The sequence below is a fragment of the Castor canadensis genome, chromosome 6 (assembly GCF_047511655.1).
Source record: "Castor canadensis chromosome 6, mCasCan1.hap1v2, whole genome shotgun sequence".
Taxonomy (NCBI): Eukaryota; Metazoa; Chordata; class Mammalia; order Rodentia; family Castoridae; genus Castor; species Castor canadensis.
Window position 1 is genome coordinate 143863470 of NC_133391.1, and position 24573 is coordinate 143888042.

At 37.4% G+C, this 24573-nt stretch overlaps 1 protein-coding gene across 3 annotated transcripts in view; it reads left to right on the forward strand.

The window, feature by feature from the left end:
• The window catches only part of Lifr (LIF receptor subunit alpha), a 105993-nt gene extending 81899 nt beyond the window's left edge, over positions 1-24094 (forward strand). For all 3 annotated transcript variants that reach the window (XM_074077573.1, XM_074077575.1, XM_074077574.1), the window contains exons 10-20: positions 1274-1419; positions 3017-3179; positions 3474-3544; positions 5162-5375; positions 7723-7902; positions 9899-10000; positions 10582-10749; positions 13813-13974; positions 15039-15132; positions 16838-16916; positions 17291-24094. In XM_074077573.1, coding sequence (XP_073933674.1) covers positions 1274-1419; positions 3017-3179; positions 3474-3544; positions 5162-5375; positions 7723-7902; positions 9899-10000; positions 10582-10749; positions 13813-13974; positions 15039-15132; positions 16838-16916; positions 17291-17911 — 2000 coding nt within the window. In that variant the 3' untranslated portion in view covers positions 17912-24094. The remainder of the gene's footprint in view (positions 1-1273; positions 1420-3016; positions 3180-3473; positions 3545-5161; positions 5376-7722; positions 7903-9898; positions 10001-10581; positions 10750-13812; positions 13975-15038; positions 15133-16837; positions 16917-17290) is intronic.
• Positions 24095-24573: the final 479 nt, after the last annotated feature.

The following is a 24573-nucleotide window of genomic DNA, read 5'->3' on the forward strand; positions in this document are numbered from 1 at the left end:
ATGGCACAGAGACGTTATCTTAGAGACCCATAGTTAGGGGAGAGAGAGCTTAAACCAGGTATGTTATCATTCTGCCTGGCAAGTGAGTGGCTTATGGTCCTGTTGCCTTATTTGTTTGTTTATTGATTGATTGATTGATTGATTGATTATACAAGGCTTTGAACCCAGGGCCTTATACGTACTAGGCAAGCATTCTGTCAAGTGAACCATATCTCTCACTCTTTTTGTTTTAGTTATTTTTCAGCTAGGGTCTCACATTTTTGCCTGGCCCAGCCTGGGACCATGATCTTCCTACCTTTATCTCCTATGTAGCTGTGATTACAGGTGTATAACACCACACCTGGCTTGTTTGTTGAGATGGAGTCTTACTTTGCCCAGGCTGGTCTAATACTGGACCTTCTTGATCTTTGCCTCCTGAGTAGCTGGGATACAGTGTGTACCACTGTGCCCGGCCCTGTTGCCGTATTTGCAATGTCACTTTTATCCATTATTCCTTCCTGTCATCTTTATTTTCTGATTTCTCCTAGGGTCAAAGGGGAGAGGGGATAAAGGAGAATGATGGAGAATGATGGAGGGGGTGAACTTAAGTATGATATACTCAATATATTGTAAGAACTCTTGTAAATACCACAATGTACCCCCATACAGCACAACAAAAAAAAGAAAGGCTACATTTTATAGTTGAGCGGCAGTGCTCACACTTGTCTTCACCCCATTCTTGTAGTGTTCCCTCCATTCAAATGGATCAGCTGTGTGACAGGCAGTGCCCTACACTGTACCTTTCTTTGTTCTTACCACAGCCCCACCCTGATCTCCTCTTCTACATCTTTTTGGCCAGTCTTAGTCTGACTCTTGCATTGAAGCCTGTCTTCACTTCCAGCTCCACTAAAGACTTCCCTTAGCTGCCACACTTAGATCCTGTGGCAGCTGACATCTGTGCTAGAATCTAGCACATGGGCTCCTCTCCGCTGTCACTCCCATGTAAGTTAGGAGTCCCTTAAAGATAGAGGCTGTGATGTCACCACCGTTTGCTGTTCCCAACACCAGATGAAGAACCTTCTGTGCGATTGATTCTTAAAAATTGTTGTCATGCTGTCAGCAGCAAAAGTGAGCTTTGTGGATTCCACATATCCGGGGCAGAACATTCTTTATCACATTAATGAAATGGTATCATCTCCTGTTTGTTTCTAATTCACATCTGTCATATTAGGAGACAGCTTTTCACCTTTAAATAAGTGTTTAAAGGAAGTAATCTTTATAATTCTGCTTACAGTTTCTCCCCATACTCCTACTTCATTGAAAGTGAAGGACATTAATTCATCAGCCATTGCTCTTTCTTGGCATTTGCCAGGCGATTTTGCAAAGATTAATCTTGTGTGTCAAATTGAAATTATTAAAGCTAATTCAAAACAAGAATTGGTAAGTAAAATTTTTCTATAAACCTATTGATTATTTGGGATAAAATGCTTAGTTTGGGGGAAAAATTAAGTAAATTGATATGTGTAAGCTTTCAAGTAATTAATTACAGAGATTACTAAGAAGCAACAAAGGCATTCCCTATCACTGTGTCTAGCATTTGAGCGCAGTTACAAAGGTGGATGCTATAGCATGTGAGTTCAACGGTTGAGATTCAGGATGTGCCAGACCTAGTTTATGGCATCTGGCGCATAGCTGGTGCTCAGTGGGTCTGTGATGGAAGATCGTTTCTCCTGTAAACTTTAGCATCAGCTAATGCACTAATTGGCACCAGTAGCAGAAGTGATTTTGTAAATTACAAAGTGCAACAGTAGAAGTAAGTTTTAATTGGTAATTGTAAGTCAGAACATGAGTTAGTAATACATTTTAAATATTTAGGTAGATATATACACATCATCTTATAATTTATAGTAAGGTTAAAATAATATTGAATTTAAATATTTATTTGGAATTTACTGATTTCTAATCAGTCAAAAGTGCAAAATGTAACCTGAAAAAGTTCTTCATAAAAAGCATTTGGTGGGGGGGCATGTGTTGGGCACAGTGGCCCATGCTTCTAATCCCAGCTATTCAGGAGGTGGAAAAGATCACAGTTTGAGTTCAGCTTGGAAAGTTAGCATGATCTCATCTTAATAAACATGTCAGTCATAGCAATGCATATCTATAATTCCAGCTATGCAGAAGACATAGATAGAAGGATCACAGTCCCAGGCTGTCCTGGACAAAAATAGGAGACCCTATCAAAAAAAGTAACACAAAAAATAGACTGGAATGTGGCTTAAGTGGTAGGCACTAAGTTCAGACATCAATATCACACACACACACACACACACACAAAGCAGCAGCAGCAGTTGGGAGCTCAGAGCCTTTCCTGAGACAGATTTAAAGTTGTTTCATTTTAGTGTTATTCATTTTAATGTTTAGTTATTTGTGGGCTACTTATTACATGCGTAGCACCACACTAGAGGTTCCAAGTGACATAGTAACAAAGATGCACAAAAACAGTAGGTGCCTCTGGGAAGATTCTATTTGAGTAACACACTTACTCCTCAAGGTCATCTCCAGTAACCAAGTTACGTTAAAGTTTATTACATAATCACTAGCCATTGGCTGATTATCAAAAGTGTATCATCCTCTGCATAATTTGGCCCTTACTAATTAAAACCACTACTTCTTACTTGGATTAAAAACACATCCCAGTATTATATTGCTATTCCAAAGTATAATTGCATTGACTTGGCACTTGCGTAAGAATTAAAATACAGTAGTGGATGAGCTCTGGTATCATAAATGCGAACTCACATGGGCACTTGGCTGACTTTAGTTACAATTATAGGAGGGTTTCTTACAAGAACTGGGGGGAGGGCGCACATACGTGTTCACGTACACATGGCTTCTACACATACATACGCTTACAACTTGAAAAGAGGTATCGGAATGCAGTTGTATTTTAAAGGTAAAAATGTGGGTGATATTTGCTTGTGTTCTTTCAATTCTTGTATTTTTTTTCCTATTTACATTTATTTTATTTTCCAAATAGCGGAATGCCACAATCAAAGGCGTAGAAAATTCAAGTTATCTCGTTGCTGTGGACAAATTAAATCCATATACTGTATATACTTTTAGGATTCGTTGTTCCACTGAACCTTCCTGGAAATGGAGCAAATGGAGCAATAAAAAGCCACATCTGACCACAGAAGCCAGTAAGCCAGCCAGTGTTTGTGGCCTGTCATTACTAGTGAGAGATGGGAGGTGTTGGACAGAAGTCCCAAGGATACTCACGGGTGGCTTTGAGAGTCATTTCCACCTCCTTTCTGGGGCCTTGTGTTTTGTTTATACAAAGCTTAGCTTTTCTGTTGCTTCATTTTCTAAATGGAAGCCAGTGCACTGCTTCACATTTTACTGAGAGTCCAAATTCCAAGCGCCACCCTCTCAGTATTCTATCACTAATATACAGTGTGCCTCCTCAGACTCTAACTTGTAAATCTCCTTCCTAGTTCCTTCAAAAGGACCAGATACATGGAGAGAGTGGAGTTCTGATGGAAAAAATTTAATAATCTATTGGAAGGTAAGTACCTGATTTTTCCTTAGATATTTAAATGACTTTATTACACTCAAGTGCTTCACATACACGTGGTGTTTGGTTATCACAGGGCCAAGCCATCCCAGACTGGCTAAGTCTTGAGTATTGCTGAGAACCTAATCTGGCTCCTAAACCCCAGTTTCCTCATCACTCCTCTCACCACAGTCACTGTAGCAAAAATCTCTTGTCTCAGCTTTCAGACTCTTTTCTTGGAATTTATGAGTAAAGAGTAAAGTCCTAAGGACTAGAAGGTTTCATGAATTCCCTCTCCCTCACTTTCATAAGAAACTGGGATTCTACACGTTAGAATCTCAAGTGTTGGCAACATTTTTCTTCTATGAATGGATCAAGTCTCACACAGCACCATATAAATTGGGGCAGCTGTTTTGAAAAGGAGTTTTACTGTATACACAAAAAAGTTTGGCAGTTCAAAATTCTTTCATATAGTAAGTTCACTTTTTGGAATTGATGTTAAAGAATTAATCCTAACTGAAAAAGACAAAAATGTGGCACATTAATGTTTGCCAAAATATTATTTTAGTATTGTGAAAAAGTCTGAGTAACTTAATTTTCATTTGTTTAAGGAATAATCAAGTTTACTGATAAAATGCATCATGAAATATAAAGCTACTAAATCCTATATAATTGTGTTAACACGATTAGGTATATGTCTTGAAAAACGAAGTCATGTTGGTGCCATTAATTAAAAAACAAAAAAAACCTGCACCTAGAAAAACAACTTGAAAGAGACATCAAAATGCAAAAGTATTTTTAAAAATACGGGAGAGTTTTGCTTGTTTCCTTTCAATTTGTGTATTTTCTAATTTTTTTGTGTGATGGGCATGTATTACTTGAAAGTGAGAAAACAGTACATGATTTTTTTTTTAAAAAAAGCAGTGCAGTAATTTTTAATATTTTCTTTTGCTTATTGGTAAGTAGAGCAATGCTTTTAACCACTTCTTAAAATTTTGTTTCTAGAAATTGTGACGATAGATACTGGTATACACTTAATTTTGTTGTTGTTTTTTGCAGTAATGGGGCTTGGACTGACAGCCTGCACCTCGAGCCACTCCACCAGCCCTTGGTTTCTTGTGTGTGTGTGTGTGTGTGTGTGTGTGTGTGTGTGTGTGTGTGTGTGTGTGTGTGTTTGTTTGTTTGTGATGGGCTCTTTCAAGATTGGGTCTTGTGAACCGTTTGCTTCAAATCTCGATCTTCCTAATCTGTGCTTTGTGAGGAGCTAGGATTACAGGAAATAGCCACTGCCACCTGGCTAATTTTTTAATTTCTGTCTACTTATTCTTAATATTTAACAGCAAGTTTTCTTCAGTATCTCTTTTGTGATCTGTCCATGTCTCAGTGGATTTCAATTCTGTATTTCAGATTGTTGACAGCTTCACCTTTTCTGATGTTAATTTGTTATTGTGAACAAAGCCTCCAGTTTAGATTTATGACCTTGCCTAGTCATAGTTACTTTTTGCAAGTTTTTTTTTTTTTTTCATTTTTCTTTTATTATTCATATGTGCATACAAGGCTTGGTTTATTTCTCCCCCCTGCTTTTTGCAAGTTTTTAATAGCAGAATTTGTTTTTCTGTTTTTTCATAGCCTTTACCCATTAATGAAGCTAATGGAAAAATACTTTCCTATAATGTATCCTGTTCATCAGATGAAGAAACACAGTCCCTTTCTGAGATCTTTGATCCTCAACACAAAGCAGAGATACAACTTGATAAAAATGACTACATTATCAGTGTGGTGGCGAAAAATTCAGTTGGCTCATCACCACCTTCTAAAATAGCTAGTATGGAAATCCCAAATGGTGAGTACTTAAGACAACTTAGAATATACACTAATAAAAGAAAGAAAGAAGGAAGGAGGAAAAAAACAATCGTATGTATGGATGGGCAGTTAAAGTAAAAACTGTTGATGTTATGTTACATTATGTATAGTGAGAGGAATGAGCACATTAATGTCTACTAGTCATTGAGAGAGAGCAGGCATTAGGATTGACTTGAAGCATGTGCACTGATAAAGTAATTGCCTTATCCAATTACTCTGTTACATAATGGTTATGGTTGATTATTGTTGAGGACAGTACCACTAGGAAGAAATATTTTAACTGTTTAGTCAAATACTATTTTCAGATATCACCCCAAGACTATTAAAGTTTATGCTGTCAGGTAGGCTATTTTGCAAACAGGCAGAAAATAGTACTTGTTTTAGTTGGCAGGCTTTTTAAAATAAGAAATTCTTAAATAATAAAGTCTTCATAAAGTCTAAATTAGACCTTTAATATGGGCTTTGGGAAAAAAACTGGTATAATTTAAAAACTATTAGTGCTTTCCGTTAAATTTTACCTATTGCTAGTGACTATTGCATTCCTTTTTAGCTTCTACCACAGCTTTTTATTAGCATCTGTTAATTGTACAATATAACAGGTTTCATTTTCATAGTGCATATAACATTCTTTGATCACATTTTATCCTCTATTACCTCCCCTTGCCCTCCTCCCAGTCTTCCCGGTCTTTTTCCCTAATAGCTGGACTAGTTTTTGAGTCGTGCATTTTAAATGGCCACTTCTACTTCTTCCAGTTAACTCTTCTTCTTAGTCATTTCCTGTCCCTTCTTATGCTGTCCAGCTGTAATGTGTGAGCACCTTCTTACACATTCACTCTTAAAGAGGAAGAAAAGTGGTTTAGTTAGGATCCTCTCAGTGTCTTCTCAGCTTTTGCTCGGGACAGGTTCTTAATTTCTTATTACTGAACTGTTTTTTTTATTGTTGTTGCTGTTGTTGTTCTGTCAAGGAAGTGGCCATGGGAGAATTAAGAAGAAGGAATGGGAAAGACACAATCGGTTTCACAGAACACTAGCATGAGCCCAGATAGCAGTGCAAGGACCCAGGGCTGTGGTGTGGCAGATGTAGGGAATATGCAGGCTGATGGCTCTTCGTTTGGGCTGGCCAAGAAAAGAAAGATGTGTGAGCCTGCTGTCACAAAGGACTAGGGTCCTTTTACTCAAGGACCCTAGTTCTGCCTGTTCTACCTGTCATTAAGAAGGAGGTGATTTACAGAGCTAACCTTACTCTGGTTATGGTGCTCAAACAGTGACTACAGCCCCAGAACACTCATAGCTTGGGAATTTCCCAAGTTGGAGGCTCTGCAGCCTCTGCTTAGGTTTACATTGTGGGTTTGTAATCACACTGAGCCAAAAAGCTGTTTTATGTCCAAAGTATTCTAAGCCAGACTGTTGCCTTGTGTTCAGTAGTAGCTGCCTTATTAATGCAGATTTGCTCAGAAACTGTTTCTGTGGTTTTTACTGAACCCTTAAGTATAAATCAGTCTTAGAAATTACTCTTTTCTCCTGTTACCGTGGGAAACATCTCTCTTTCTTTGGACCACACTGCCCTGCCCCAGGCCGATTCCTCATGCCATTTCAGCCCCATCCCCCCCTTTCTCACCTAGGCCCAGATCTGAAAGGATAGGAAACCAAACTTTCACAGCCCATTCCTGCCTCCAGCCCTGGACTTTGTCCCTGCTCCTCAGTATCTCATGGGTCTCTGTGGATCTGACCCTTCTGCCCATACTAGCCTTCCTACCTCACAGCTTCCCTGCAGATTCCCCCTGGTCATCACAGTGATAGAGTAGCAGGCTTCCTGGAAGGAAAAAGGGGCTACTCATCTGTTCTGTCCTCATATTTGTTGTGTGCCCATTCTGCACACTCTGTGCAGGCTAGCCTGCTCTCATAGAGTTTGTGTTCAGAGTGGATGGTGAGAGGAAGAGCTGAGACTGTCCCCTGTGTTGTTTACTAGCCTCCTTCCTTCCTCTGTTCCTCACCCCACAGGGCCATGCTTTTTCCGTCAGCCCCATTTTTTCTGGCTCTTGATCTCCCTCTGCCAGTCCCAATACCTGATCCTAGATGCTTTTCCTTTGTATTTTGAGCTGCTTTGTAAATTTCTGGGTCCATATAAATGCTATTATAGTTGTTCCAATAAAAATAAGCAGAGCAACACTTCTAATCTTTGCTACACATTTATGTACCTTTTTGATCACTGTTTTATAATTGGTATGTATTAAAGTAATTTTTATAACTCCTGTTCATTTTCTTGAATCTTGTGCCTTAGACTACTGTTTCTAATGCCAATAACATATCCCCCTTTCCTGTTAAAGATGACCTCAAAGTAGAGCAGGCTGTTGGAATGGGAAAGAAGATCCTCCTCACCTGGCATCATGATCCCAACATGACTTGTGACTATGTGATTAAGTGGTGTAACTCATCTCGGCCTAAGCCCTGCCTCATGGACTGGAAAAAAGTCCCTTCAGACAGCACTGAGACTATAATAGAATCTGGTAAGATGAACTTGTTGCTCTCAGGGTTCTTAAGAAATATTTTCTAAAGGCAACACAAGTGTGGCTGGCTGCAGCAGAGTGATCATTCTCTTTTAGCACTGGTCAGGTATGAATTGGTTTAACTTTTCTGGAGGGTTCTTTGTGACAGTATATACATGAAAAGATTCAAATCCTTTAATCTGGGAATTTCTTGTCGAGGAATATATTCTGAGACGTAATCAGAGAGCAACATGGATTACATCTAAGAATGCATGTTCAACATTATTGGTAATTGTGAAGAACTGAAAACTTGAGGGTCTTCCTGAGCGCCATACAGTTCTAGTCCCTTCGGTCTTACCCAGGCTTTCAGAATAATCAGGCTTTTAAAAAGTTATTATTTTTCAGAATAATAATGAAAATCAGTAGCATGGAGCATGTGGATGCAGATAGAATATCTGGGAGGACTAGACTTACAGGGTAGGGAAGAGCCAGCTGTGGTAACTGCCTATGTCAATGTGCATGGGCAGAGGCCCTACAGTGGTTGTGGAGATGAGGGCTCAGAGAGCCTAGGCAACATGCCTGAGACCACAAGGTTAGTAGGTAATGACATCAGGATTCAAATGCAAGGTCACTCGAACTTTCAAGAGACTGGGAAGTGTGTCTGTTTACTGCTGAGCTTCTGAAATAGCACAGCGTGCAGTGGGTGCTTCTCTTACTCATTTCTCATCCAGCCATCTTCTTTTATGACCTCAGCACATGTTCCTAATGCTCTCACCCACTCAGGTGCTTTTATTTTAAGTGGCAAAACCCTATAGAATGTTGAAAACACATAATTTTAACATAAAATGAAAGTGCAGATTTACTAATGGAAAATCAAATCATAACCTCATGCATGCCTTTCCCCAAAGAAAAAAGTTACAAAGCGAAACAAATTTGGCTGAGTTGAGTTTTCCATTAATATTTTTACCTAGTATTTGCCAGCATACAGACAGCACCTAGGGAAAAATGCTTCATTTGAGATGAGCCAATTCACTTTCTCTTTGGGTTATATGATTTTTAGAGGTTTTGAGCCTTTGAACCACTGTCATTCTATGGACACACAATTGGAGAACTAATGTATTAACCACACTAGAAAAATTGCATTCTGCACATGAAATGCCATTTTCCCCTTAAGCACTGTCTTCTCCTGGACCATTCCTGATGAGCTCCCAGTTGACTCTTCAACTCCCTTTTCAAAGCCCACGTAGGTATCTTTTTCTGATCCTCTCAGATGCCTGTGGACTATCATTTAAGGTCTTATAGCATCTGAAATGCACCTCTAGTACAGTATAACACACTGTGTTATAGTTCGCATTGTTTGTGTGTCTTCCCACAAGTCTGCCAACTTTTCCATGTCAGAGACATTGGTACATTTCTGTTTCCCTCACATTTTGCACATTGCAAAGGCGTTTAAGGCATTTACAAGTTGAAGTTAAGATACTTGCATGTCTTTTGGAGGTGACTTACTTAGGGACACTTAGTGACAGTGTTGTAAAGAGGAACAGACTTGAAGGCCCAGTTCCTTCAACATTGAAGCTTCAAGGTAGAGTGGAGCTCTTAGTATTCTTCTTCTTGGGGCAGGGGGAGACAAGGCTTCTTTCCAACACCATCTAGGGAAGAAAAAGGGTTTAGAGAGGCATGATGTGGACCTGGTGTGGGTTAGTGAACTAACTGATGGAATCGAGAAAGAAGTCATCATTGCTTGATTTTATGCAACAAAACACAAGCCTTGGTCACCATTTTCTCTTCAAAGCAATGTCATAATGCTAAACTTCTCATTATGATAGAAGTGAAAGTTCAATCTTTGGTCAGTTTTCACTCTAAATACTTAGCAATTTTGAAATGTATTTTTGTAATAAGAAAACATCTGTTCAAAATTAGCTTTGGAAATTTCAAAATAAGCTATAAATTTTAAATTTCTAAAGTAGATATTCTTAGTTTTATGTATATAAAATTTAGTAATTTGTTCTTCCTATAGATCAGTTTCGACCTGGTGTAAGATACAATTTTTTCCTGTATGGGTGCAGAAATCAAGGCTATCAATTACTGCGTTCCATAATTGGATATGTAGAAGAACTGGGTAAGTTAAATGGGTAAAAATTTTTTTAGAGTTTGAGTAACAGGAAAAAGTGTAAATTGACAAACAGTAGATTGAATTTTGAAAATAGAGTGAATTATGATGTTTATTTCAAGGAAGATAAACTAATTGGCTTGGTAAACTTAAAATTATTTGATTAATCTAGTTCTTTTACAGTTTAATTATTGTCATTGAGAAAATTTAATCTTAACTAGGATGTCAAAAATCTTTGCTTTTGCATTTATACAGTTTAAAAAACTTAAGACTAGTAATAAAGACGAGAAATAAAAAGGAAGTCCACTTGAATAAGTCTTTTCTTAAAGATTTTGCCCAGTTTTTGTGTGTACAAGTTTGTGTTTGTGTAAAGTTATGTTGGAAGTTCTACCTTACCTTCTGAAATACTTCTCTCTAAGGTTGTTAGTATATAAGCATTGTGATACTATCGCTGAGTGTTTATAACTAAATGGAGAGTACAGAGTTAATTCCAGGTTTAGCTTTTCTCAAGCCAGAGATCTCACAAGCCATTACTGTCTTGCTCTGTATTGGTAAACTTAGCTTTGTTAATTGACTTCTTCTTTTTACAGCTCCAATTGTTGCACCAAATTTTACTGTTGAAGACACATCTGCAGATTCAATATTAGTAAAATGGGAAGATATTCCTGTAGAAGAGCTCAGAGGCTTTTTAAGAGGGTATTTATTTTACTTTCAGAAAGGAGAGAGAGACACAACTAAGATGCAGGGTTTAGACTCAGGTGAGTAAATCCTAGCATGAGTACAGTGTTGTCTATACTCTCTCTACAACAAAATTAGAAATAAGGGCAAAATAGTTTCTGCTGGGTATTAAGGGGGTGGGGGGGAGAGGGAGGGGGCGGAGTGGGTGGTAAGGGAGGGGGTGGGGGCAAGGGGGAGAAATGACCCAAGCCTTGTATGCACATATGAATAATAAAAATAAATAAATAAATAAATAAAGCTCTCATTACCCACAGCATAAAAAAGAAGAAAATGCTGCGGAGTCATTTAATACTGGTTTCTAAAACTGTCTGAAAAGTAGGGAAATGAAAATGTGGTCATTTTATAAATATGAGATTTTTAAGATTTTTTTTCAGAAATTATTTGTCATTTATTTTGAAGCCTTTGATTTTAAGTCCCATAGAGTAATAGCAATCTTTTAGGTCTATTACACAGAATATTACAAAATTTACCTTTTAAAAAAAAGTTCTTTAGTATTTATAATGAAGAGAAAAACCCAAGAATCCAATGGATGGCTTCAAAATCATTCTAATCTGACAAAAAGCCAACAGCGTGGTCAGTGTCATCCTTAGCCATGGCCATAATGAGCTAGGGAACTTAATTGGTTTGAGCGGGATATGATTATTCATTAAATTTAAAAAAGTACAGTCAGTCCTCATCAGTTGTTGAGTATATTACTAAAGACCTTAGAGAATTCTCCAATTTACAGAAATATTTGGGGAGATTTCTGAGTTTTCCACAAATTTTATTTCTGTTGGGAATCAGATGTTTCTTGATGGTAGACATTTGACACAAGTGGATCATCTTTTCACTTGGAGGGTTTTCGTTTCCATTGGTGACCTCTCTTTGGAAAGAAGCCGTTTTAATTATTTAATGCCTGTCTGATGAATAAAGAAAAACAATGCTTACTGAGCATTGTTCAAGTGGCTTCTGAGAGCATTGCATGGACTTTGAGCTTCCTCGGGTTGCCGACTTCTGCAGTTTCCAAACCTTCAGGGTTGCCTGTGGAAGAGGGAAATCCTAAATACCAAATTCTGCAGAATTTAGTATAATTTTCCTCAAATGCTGAGCAATTTTGCACTTGAACCGATTAAAATTCTAGCATCTGGATTTCCAGTTAGACGTGATGGATTAGTAACCCAAGTTGGAAAAAAAAAAATTCATAACGCCACAAGGAGAAGGAGAACGCAAGAGGCAAGACAATACCCAAAAAAATAATTCAGAACTTTTGAGATGGACATAGGTTAATGACTCAGCAGAGTAGGGGAAAGATGAAATCTTAAGTGAGCAGGTGGGTATCACTGAAAAGTAGTTCTATTCATCTTACAAGATCAGATGTTGGAGACCAGTGGCCTCCAGCATGGTGAATCTGGGTTGGATGGAGGGGGCTTATTGAAAGAAATGTCCCAGAACAGAGGGACCTGGGTAAATGGATCTATTAGGTGCACAGTAAAATAACTAGAAAAAGATCTATGCTAAGGTTTGCCATCATGAATTTTCATATACCTAATATATAAGAAACAATCTGAGAAAAAGTGGTCACATGCAAGAGATCAGGAGGAAGCATAGTGAAAGACTTCCCTGCAATACTTGGATATTAGAAGATACCCCAACAGTGACTTCAAAATAGTGAGGAAAGATTTTTGGACCTAAAATTTTGCACTCTGTCAGTCTACCAACCAGTATGAGAGTAGAATGGAGAAATTTCTAGACATGGAAGGCTGCAAGTGTTTGCTTCCTTGGAGCCATGCTGCCTTTCTCAGTAAGCTGCTGAAAGAGTACCTCGAAATGAGGGAAGTAGTGGGGAAGACCCAGGAAGCAGCAGGAGAGAAAGGAGCAATGGGACCTCCAGGGCAGCAGCCTGAACAGGTTCCTGATGAGTGCAGGAGGCAGGGAAGGAGGCCACCACAGGGAGGTACCTGGACAGGTACAGAACTAGGATTTCCTTCTGTTTGACCACATAGAAAATTGTGCTAAGTATTCATTGGAGGATGTGGGAAGAATTAGGAATTGGTTCATAGAAAATCAAGCAAATGGGTGATAAAACAATTATAACAAGAAGAAAAAAGGGATGGGGGGTATACAAAGCACTTTTTCTTACCACTAACACATATTTACGTGATCCTAATGTGAACACTGAGTTCACCAGTGTTGTGATGTTTCTATATAAGCAGTATGGCGAGGGCTTTAAAAGAGCTAAGTCTTCACCTAGCCTTTTTAGACATCAGTAGATAATGTCTAAAATTGGAAAGCTGAAAACCAGCAGTCCAAGTTTGTTATTTCAAAATACGGAGATAGAACTTCCCAGCCTCCAGAGTCATAAGCCAAATAAGCTTCCATTTTTTTTAATTAAAAAATTAAAAAATATGGAGGAAAACACCCAAAGAATTTGATAACATAACTTTGAAGTAGTTGTAGGGGGTGAGGGAGGGGCTGGTAGGGAACTACTACATTCTGTTACTAGCCAATTAATACTATTCTTTAAACTATTACCTTGCATTATTTGGGTTGAGAGTTTTTTTTTAATTAAACAATTCTTCACACTTCTTTTTAAAGTGATTCAAAGACTCCCCTGTTGTCTCTCATTTGAGATCTCCATAACACAGATCCTTTTGCTAAGCGGTTTTGAAGTCTTCATATTGATTTGCACTCTTGCCCCATCCAGCCTTTGCTTCCAACTCATAGGTAGCATCTACCCAAATGCATTTGGGTTGCTCTTAATTATAGATAGGGAAGTGATTTTTATTAATCAGTAAAATAAAATCTTCTGTATGCCAGGCATTACTCTTCAGGATGTGTTTGAAATTTTCACATAGCACTAGGAAGCAAGTGTGATATTCTCTTTCAGAGTTAGAGAAACTGGAGTTCTGGGTAGTTTAAACATAGCTCCTGACTGGCAGAGGTAGAACTTGAACATGGCTCTGACTGGCTCCAGATCTTTGGTTTGGGGCTGATCAGAAGCCAGACTCACTTAAAAGGGCAGTTGGTATGATAGGCAGGTATGTATAGCCATGTGTTTAAAAGGCTGTCAAGATGAGTTAGGATATTCTTCATTTTAAAACTAGGTCGTTCTGACATCAAGGTAAAGAATATTACTGACGTATCCCAGAAGACACTGAGAATTGCTGATCTTCAAGGTAAAACAAGTTACCATTTGGTCCTGAGAGCTTATACAGATGGTGGCCTGGGCCCAGAGAAGAGCATGTTTGTGGTGACAAAAGAAAACTGTAAGTTTGTTACTGCTGTTGAGATGCTTCCACACTTACATGCATTGTGTTTCTTGTGACTTTTAGTTTATTTAGGAACCCTTCCCTCCTTTTAAAAAAATTTTTACATTCTGTTGCATTTTTATGTCAGATAGAGGGCAGTGCTAAAAGACCATGAGATGGTTTCATGTTTGTTCTTGTCTGTTATTTGAAACTATTTCCAAATGAGTGCCTAAGAAGTTAATGACTGAGGGGTACACCCAAAATATAAAGGTCTAAATGCATGGCGAATTTTTCTAAATTCATTTTACAGCTGTTCTGTAATTTATACTATGTCTAGGGGAAAGTGAAAGAAGTTATCGTTTTAAATATTTTGTAAAGCGTAACATTTATAAATTTGAAATGGAAGTAGAGAATAATATGGCCTAAACTATCTTTCAGCATCTAAGAACCTTTGTTTAAATTACTGGCTTATCCTCTCCTTGGGAGTTGGAGTTCATGTATAGCTCTGAAGTATACAACCATGAGGATGATTTTGCCCCCTCCGAGACATTGACAATGTCTAGTGACAACTTTGAGTGGCAGAATTGTGGGATGCTGCTGGAATCTAATTGTTACAGGCCAGGGGTGCTGCTAAACGTCTGTAATGCACAGGATGCCCCCCTCCACACACACACTCAATCCATGTACACACTCACGCTACACACACACACTCACTCCACACACACACACTCCACACACACTCGACACGCTCACACACACTCACACTCAAACACACACACCACACACATAATCACACTCACACACTCCTCCCACTCATACACACTACACATACTCTCTCACACACAGAGAGACAGCTGGCCTATCTGTGAGTCATGGCAAGATTGAGGATCTATGAAGAATTTAAGTATTAGAATAAAATTATTACGCTACTTTGATGGTTATGTTTTTAATAGTTTTTTAGTGTCCCTGGAGTAGTTAGATGTTTTTCTTCAAATAATGACTTAAATATCTTCTAATCTAAGTTTATTCTATACATAATACTAAAATGATGATTTTTAGTATTGGGCACATTCTCTTTTCAGCTGTGGGGTTGATTATTGCCATCCTTATCCCAGTGGCTGCAGCTGTCATTGCTGGAGTGGTGACAAGTATCCTTTGCTATCGGAAGCGAGAATGGTAATGACACCAGTGTGTACTGCATGGTTTTGTTTTTTGGGCTTGATTATTTAGTTATGTGTTGGGAAGTAAGTTTGTCTTTTCAGTTGTACAAGTTAGTAAATATATATATAGATGTTGACTTTAATATTAGGCAAGGGTATGTATTTTATTTAAAGTCTTTAAAGCTAATAAGGAGTAGAAGTAAACATTTTCCTTCACTATTTTACTAATAATTTGAAGTAATGGCAGTTGTAATAGATACATGTGTGTATAGATATATATATCCACACATACATACACATACATAAGCAAAAATATGACAATAGATATCTACAAGATTACGTGTAATTAGATGATTAAGATCTCACTTGTCCAGGTGACTGGTTTAGAAAATCTGGTCTTTTTAGTTTTTTACTCATTTATCCATCAAGTTTGAATGCCCCCTTCCACATGAAGGCAGTTATAATGGCAAGCAAAAGCAAAGGTGGTCCTTTCAGACTTACAGCACAGTAGGTGAGGACAAGGAATAGTAAACCAGAAGCATCTGGTAAGCATGTGCCTGCCAAAGGATGGGTGAGTACCAGGAAGGAGGGGAACCGAACCTGTGCCATGAGGAAGATAACAGGAAGGCTGCTCTGTGAGAGTCCCAAAGGGTGAGGAAAGGGGAAAGAACATTCCAGACAGAGAGAATGGCTTCTGTGTCTCTGAAATTGAAGGAGTTGTGTGGCCGAGTGAAGTGGGGGAGAGGATCAGGAGTTAAGGTGAAGCAAGGTTGTCTGTCAGGGGCTCAGAGAAGAGAGCACTGTGCACTTAGCTGTAGTGTGCTGCCCTGGGCTGGGTGTGGGTCAAATGGCTTCGTTCATGCACAAGAAAGGGCCTCACTTTCTTAAATGTGCCATTGTTCATGACAGAGGAGAATGAATTCCAGCAATTCTGGCTTCTAAGTCAAGGCAGTAATAGTTGTAGAATTACAGCATAACCGATTTGGTAACCATAACTCCGTTTACCAGAAATGGAGTTATTTTTTAAAAGGACATTTAAAAGTTACACATGGTAGACTCACATTAACAAAGTTAACTCTTAATTTCACAGGATTTTTAAATAATAAAATTATTATTAATAGCTCTAAGTATAAAAATATGACACTGAACAGATAGGTCTCATTTTTGTGTTTAGTTTTTGCTCAAGGTTGATAGTCTTTCTTTTTCTTAACAAGCAACATCCTTGCAACACATGACTGTCACCTTTAAGCACCTTTGCTGTTTTTCCTCACTGTGGTAAAGCACATACACAGCACCACAGCTGTTTTCTAACCCAGACTCTGTGGTGAGCAGGAGAGAACTATATATGCAAACATGTTCCCATGTTTCCTAAGTAATTGGTCCTGCTTAATCCAGTTTGCAGTCTGAAAACTTTGGTTGTATAAACAATGTCTGTATTTTATGTGGGATATGATAGCACAGTCACCACTGTAATTACTGCTTTCCTTTTCATGAGGTGAATAAGTTATTGTAGCTCTAGAAATAGAATTACTGTTTTCAAATTGGAACCTGGTATAGAAAACTCTAGTGAATGAGCACACGCTAAAGGTACTCTATTTTTATCTCTGATGTTCATTAAAATATTTATATGAACATAAATCAAAATAAACCAGATGGCTTACTAGCTTTGTTATCTGGTTAATAACAGCTATTAAACTTACTTAATCATTCTTTATTTAAAGGATTAAAGAAACTTTCTACCCAGATATCCCAAATCCAGAAAATTGTAAAGCATTACAATTTCAGAAGAATGTCTGTGAGGTAATCTTTTATTTTCTTTCATTTGTCTTTAAAGTACTGGTTTCTTTCATTTTTTGTGAAGTTTGTAACATGCAGCTGTTACCCTAAGAAAAAAGTATTAGGAAAATAGCATGCTTTACTATCTGCTGTATTTCAAAAGTTATTAATCTTAAATTGTTTATACCGTGTTCTTTTTTCCACTACTATTAATAGCAAGGAAAATATTGATGTGGAGAGAAAAAAGTGACTTTGCTCTGGTGTTCATTACAGAATAACAAAGATAAATGTTTATAAGCAGATGTGAAAAAAATAAGTAAACTATGACCTTTTGGTAGGAGGAACATTGCAGTAGCATTTAGTGCTATATTGACCATTATTTCTAAATTTTTTTCTAGGGAAGCAATGCTCTTAAAACATTGGAAATGAATCCTTGTACCCCAAATAATGTTGAGGTTCTGGAAACTCGAACAGTTCCTAAAATAGAAGATACAGAGATAATCTCCCCAGTAGCCGAGCGCCCTGAAGATAGCACTGATGCAGAACCTGAGAACCATGTGGTTGTTTCCTATTGCCCACCGATCATTGAGGAAGAAATACCAAACCCCGTAGTGGATGAAGCAGGAGGGACTTCACAAGTCATTTACATTGATGTTCAGTCCATGTATCAGCCTCAGGCCAAACCAGAGGAAGAACAAGACATTGACCCTGTTGTGGGGGCAGGCTATAAGCCACAAATGCACCTCCCCATTAACTCTACTTTAGAAGAGACAGCTACAGAAGATGACACAGATAAAACTGCAGGTTACAGACCTCAGGCCAATGTAAATACTTGGAATTTGGTCTCTCCAGACTCCCCTAGATCCACAGACAGCAACAGTGAAACTGTGTCGTTTGGAAGTCCTTGCTCCATCAATTCCCGGCAGTTTTTGATTCCTCCCAAAGATGAAGACTCTCCTAAGTCTAGCGGAGGAGGGTGGTCCTTTACAAACTTTTTTCAGAACAAACCGAACGATTAGCAGTGTCACTCTTGTCACTTCAGTGTGCCATCTCAGTAAGCTCTCATTGCTGGTATTGCTGCACAGCCTGGGGCATTCCTGGAGAGACCTGTGAAGTACTGGTGGCCAGGAAACTTCACAACATGTGAGTTACGCTGCAAGTGTTAATGTGCTTTTAATGTAGTCGAAAAGCCAAAGTACAGTGACTCAGAATCCTCAGCACTCAAAACTCAAGATTTGGAGCTGTTCGTGATCAAGCCAAAGAATTCTCCTTCAAGAAGCATTTTAAGGCTAATTCTGTCTACATGTGTGCAAACAAATTCCATAACTGTTTTCTGTTGTTAATGGTTTTCTCATGTGTATACATTAGAGGATTACAAGCAGATTTGCAGGCAAGGAAAAAAAAATGTCAAGTCATACAATGTTTATTTGCCTGCCTTTACTCCAGTCTAGGGGAAAACCAAGCACAGATTTGCAAACTTTGAAGATGATTCTTCTCAATCCTCAGCAGTTTACAAGAGTTAATATAATTGTTAAAGTAGCAGCAGTTGTTTAGTGTTCTGTTTGATAAAGTATGCAGATTTCTGTGCCTACTGTATAATGGTTATCAAACATTTGTCTCAGGGGTGCAAACTTGGACAGTGAGCATGACACTGACCAGCCCAAATCAGAATCACACTTGCTCGCATTGCTAGGTTTTTCAAACCTTTTCATTATTTTTTAGCTTTTATGCTAGCTTCCCTCATTGCAGTTGGTTGCCCTAATATTTGAAATTTAAATTTCTAGAACTACAGATTGAAGGTTCTTTTAATCCATTTTATTTTGTGATACAGTGTCAGCTTTATGTGAGCAAATTCAATGGTGTTCATAAGGATATAAATCCAGTGATTTACTATGTGAGATGACTACTAAGCAACATCGAGCAGCATTAGCTGGTTATGTAGCCTTGTTGCCTTTAGTTCTGCCTGAGAAGACTGTGCCATCAAACCCAGTCACCAACTGGTGATGATCCTTGATGCCTCCTGGCAGGTTTTCCTCCTGCTCATGAGTCATAGTACTTTCTCCCTCTTAAGTGATCTTTTGTCCAGACTCAGATACAGTACTCAAATTCTAAGCATAAAACTAAAATGAGAATGCTTTTTCAGTAACAGTTACTTAAGGGCTATTTCATATTAGAGTTCTTAAAACCGAGTCGAGTCAAATCATTGGACATACTTGTATGTGGTTGGAGATGATCTGTGCAGAGCCACACATCCTCAGCACAGCGCCCTGCACCCGCCCCAGCTTCTCTTCCTGGATGTCTGAAGTGAATGTGGTCCTTGGAAAAGCAGAATGAAAACCTAAAAAATGTGTTGTGTATTTTTCCTGCCCTCAGGTTGTCTATATATTTTGTCTTGATAGTTAAAACAAAAGTACTTGAAATTTTGAAACATCTGATAAGATAGACTTGTTTGATTATTTTTGAGCTCATAATGTATCTTTTTAAAGACCATGTTATGGGGGAAAAAAAACATGACAAGGGACAAAATCTATTAGGTACTCAGTGTATGAATCCTGATTTTTAACTGCTAGGATTCAAGTAACTCTGAACTTCATGATATGATACAGATATATTGAATTAAATATAATTAACAATGCACATAAATAGTATATTAAACTATATAATAGCTCATAGAAATGTTCAGTAATGAAAAATATATCATACCAGACCAATCCCTAAACAGAGTTTTCTCTTGTCTTCCTCTGTATCCTCTTTGGCTCCTTCCCTCAGCCCCTTTCCAACCCCAAACACTGACCTGGGGCTGTCTCCTGTTCCTGTCACAATTTGTCATTACCATGTTCCCCCTGAAACTTACTGATCCTGTATTTCATCTCTTTAGGTCATGGCAAGCACTGGCTAAAGTAATAGCATACTAGTTTAAACTACTAAACCTGAGAACACAGGAAGAGATCAGAAGAAACTGTCTGATCCCTGTCATCATCTCCACTGTGCCCTTTCTAGCCTATGTAATGATGTGTTTGGGTAGTGATAAATATCCCTGGGGCTCCTGACTCCAGGATTTCAATGTGTGAAGCAGGTTCCTAGCTCTGCTCACCTCCCCTACCCTCTGAGGTACCCAAGGTTCGCTGGGTTAGTGAGAAGCAGAGTAACCCTCTATTAGTCTGGGCAAGCTCGTTGTAACTTGCTCTGAGACCAGAGCAGTTTCCTTGTTTTTCCTCATTGAATTGAAGACAGCCAGACCCTTTGCAGGGTTGTTACCCCACCATCCCCCCTCCACCTGTGGATATAGAGGGAACTTTAAAACAGGACAAGGAGCGGGAAGGAAAAGGGAGAGAACACCCTTCGTTACATACCCTGTTGTGTGGGAATTCCGTAAGTGTCCACTGTTTTGTCAATGCAGGGGCTGTGCCCATGTGTGCAAGATGGTCTGACAGTGGTCATGGTCTGTCCAGTCAGCATAGCTGCTTCTCCTGGGAGGGTTAATATTAGTTAGAGGGAGAGACGGCATGTGTTCCCTCTAGCCCTTCCTAACTGGGAAAAAAATGGGAAATACCTCTTTCCTGACAAAAGCCTAATCATTGGTTAAAAAATTCTAAATGTCTAGACAAGAATTATATTCTGTTATGTCAATTAAATAGAATTATATTGTCACCTCTTTTGTAAGCCAATTTCAAGTCAAGCTTCCCTTATGAGCAATGGAAATTCCTAGGGTCATTATAACATTTGTGAGTTTCTTTTGTGAAATACAAAACATTCTTAACTACATAACTAGGCTTTGACATTTGCTAGACCTTGTGAATTATGTACTGCATGGATTAGTTAGCACAAGTATGCAGTCCCTGTCATCAGTCCAGTTAACCTGTGGAGCCCTGGAGTTGAGACTCTGGCCCTGAGTATCTGGAGAGTTGGGTGTGTGTTTCTTTGCCATGTGATAGAGGTACTTTGTCCTTGGAGCTGGAAACAGAAGCAGCCATTCACTGAAAAGCTTGAGAGAGGAAGTGTAAGCCTCGTTTTCCATACCAGCATTACTTTCACGGCTCATGGAGCTGAAGGATTGCATTTAGAACATCTAGTGCTAGTGCACTCAGAAACGTAAAAAGTCACATTCTCAAAACTTCATGCAAACTCTTATTGAAAATCAGTCCAGTGATTTCTTAATTGTCTTTATACTGTCCATATTTTAAGAATGTTACACTTCTTTCTACTTCTGGATAATTAAATGTACTTTAGTGGAAGGGATTAGAGAATATTTTCTCCCAAAGGGAATTTGAAATCAATTTTATGGTATTTTAAAATTGCAGTACCCCTTAATGTGTCAATATTAAAAAAATGTTATCTCAAAGTTTTCTACCACTCAGATACATAATCTCATAAAACTGTTTTGTTTGTCTGCATTAAGGTAATTTTTGCTGTTTTCTGTTTTGAACTATGTTAAAATTTGTATACCTTTTTTTAAGTGCCTTTTTTTCTAATTTTGAAATTGTAAAATTGGGCATCTTAAGTAAAATGGGGTGGGAGGACCATTCACTACCAAGACCTGGCACATAGTGAAAGTCCAGTAACTGATTTCGTATTGACTGAGTCCTTTCTCATTCTGTTGCAAATTAACAGGATTTTCCTGACTGGTGGTATGATTCAAATCTACTGTAGAAGTGGCTTCACATGTAAACATAGAAAAGACTCACGCATACATGTCACTAGATGTCTTCATAATTTTCACTATGATTTGTTTTTATTTGATGCATACTCAGTTTTGGGACCTGTTTGTACCAAACCAGCATATGTTCTGGCAAACAATACTGTATGTGTGAACCTAATTGATTAATATTAGAACTCATCCTCTTGATAAAATATTTCTTTAGAGTATTTCTTTTGAACTGATGTTTTCTGCTGAAAGAGTTTCATAGTGTCATACCCACCTTAACTTTTGTATCCAGAAGAAAAGTACTGGTGGCCAAACTTACAGGACATTCCATCTTTTAGACATAGCCTTAAATATCATTGAAATTCACTTGGTTTAAATTTGGCTTACTCATATCTTCATGAATTATGTTCCAGGACTACAAATAACATTTAAGCCTCTTATTTCATTAGGATGGTTAGATTTTTCACTATTACATGATCATGCTAACTATTATACAGATGAACTATTTTTAAATGCCCATATAGAGGATTGAGAATAACAGTTAATTGACTAACGTCAGGCTTTATTGAACATAGTAGAGTTTCAGGGGTTATCATTTGGTCTAAAATATATCCACAGGCTTATAACTATGAGACTGGATTATGGCAGGATTCTGTTATAACAATGAATAATGCTTGTTTCTCTCATACTAGGAATGTTAATATTTTGAATTGTAAGTGTGCAAGTTATAAATAGAATTTAAGCAAGTCAAATTCTAATTGTGCTACACTTTTATAAAAATTAAAAGCAATGTTTTAAGAGGGAAACCCTCTGGATATTTTTATGTGTAAGTGCCTAGCTGGAGTACCCTAGAAACCATAAATCTAAATAAATCCACTAGCATTTACAGAAGTAAACCATAACTGATTGAACACTAACCAAATACAAAGCAGTAATAACTGACATTACTTTTAGTTGCTGTAACTGAGTATTTTAAAAGATGTGAAAGAGAAAAAAAAGTCTTAATTGATAAGGAAATTGATTATTATTGCATATGTCTTCTAAGATTGCCTTTGCAGTAGCCAATCAGATCTTTAAAAAAAAAAAAAGGCCTTTATGCTGCACTTAAGCTTAAAATACCTTGTATACCTGATTTAATGGCTCACTTAAATTTATTGAATTTTCTTACCCATTTAAAATGTACTTTCCTTTAGAATTATTCCATTTTAAATGGACAGTTTTCAACATCTGAACTTATTTTCCTAAGCATTCCAGTGGTATATTATGAAAGATCAAAAGGTTTCTAAGTGGTAATACAATTTTCATTAAATCATGGACAAGTTAGCCATTAGGTTTAACATTAGTTAGTTATTTTGCAATTAATCATAGAAAATAATACATAAATTTGTTTTCTAATGTTTTCCCCCATTTTTTTCTAACATGTCATAAGATAGTTGCTTCTGCTCTTTAATTTTTCCTCCAACATAGTATTTAGGAAAAATCTGAATAGCATTGTTGAATAGTTGAAGATGAAACCTTACTCAATCCATTATTGCCATAATGTGATAGCATGGGATTTATTTTACTCTATTACATTCTTTAAAAGGAGCATGACTTTTTCTTAAATACATTTCAACTCAATTGCTTGAAGATTGTTCTGGACACACATTCTAAATTTGAGATATTACTACCTTAAAGATATGTTCAAAGGTAAAATAAGTCATTTAAAAATACTTCCATTCCTAGTAAAATTTTTTCTTAACCATTTCTTTCATCAGCTGTTCATAAGTCACCATCCTTATTACACTAAGAAATTACCATTTTTTTACTTTCAAAATTGCATTATAGTGAATTACTGTTTACAAAATACACATACTGTGAGCAGATACAAGTTTTTGTCTTTTATAAGGTTTGTATACTGGGTGTTTTTTTTTTTTAAGGTGGTGTTGCGTTGCATATTTTTAGTTTTTTTAATAAATCCTAGTGACTGTTACTAACTCTTGTTGGTCAGGTATGTTGTGTAAATGTAGCTGAAAGAAGATAAGGAGAAACTACAGATCCCAAACCATACCCCTTTTTCATTTCTTCAAATGTTACCACTACAAGCATTTTTTTGTTAACAGGAATGATCAGTTATGATGTACTATACCTAAAACCATGTTTAATCATACTAGGAATCATTTAAATATGCACATACAGGAAGTGAAGTGTTGATTGAAGTGTATCTGTGTTATTCACAGTATTCTGAGTTCAGTGTGGAATAAAACAACTCCACTTACAGAGATGACAACTGAAGTATTCTTGCCTTGTGAAAGTTTGGATATTATGTTTCTGTTAGAATGGAAAATGTTTATATCCTATATAATTTCAGAATTTAGTTTCCATATCTTTTGGAAAATGTGACAAAGAACATAGAATATAAGTAACCTATTACTAAGACACCGTAAATATAAAACTAGTATGCTTGGCTGTTAACTCTAAAGATGTTACTTATGTCTGTTTTTAAAACATGCATGTATTTAACAATTTTATCATAGTATTGTCATGAAAAAAAATAAATATATTTTCTTACATCTTACCTGACAGATTTGGGCATGATTAGTTTGGGGGTTTTTGATGTTGTTCTTGTTTTAAATACTTAGGAAAAGCAATTTCTGCTTTGTCAATGCATTTTTTTTATTCTATCCCATAAGAATTATAGTGGTTCTAAAGCAGTCACCTAGCATAACAGCTGCTAGGCTATTTCAGTATTTAGTAAAACCTTCCCTCTGCTCTGTTAAATTGGCATTCTGTTTACTAGGGGAGTTGGCATAACAATATTTGAGTAGTGGAAATCCAACAAAACGCTAGCAAATAAATAATGAATTCTGGTCCTTTAAAGTATGGTTTTTAATTTATTTTCCCCAAAGAGAGCCTAAACATTTCTGGAGTTTCTGGGAATATGTCAAACTTTCACTTCAGAGTATTGAATTTGGAAATATGGTAATTGATTTAGCAAAGGCTCATTTTAAAGCATAAAATGATCTTAAATAGTTCATAGAGGGAGAAATGAAGTCC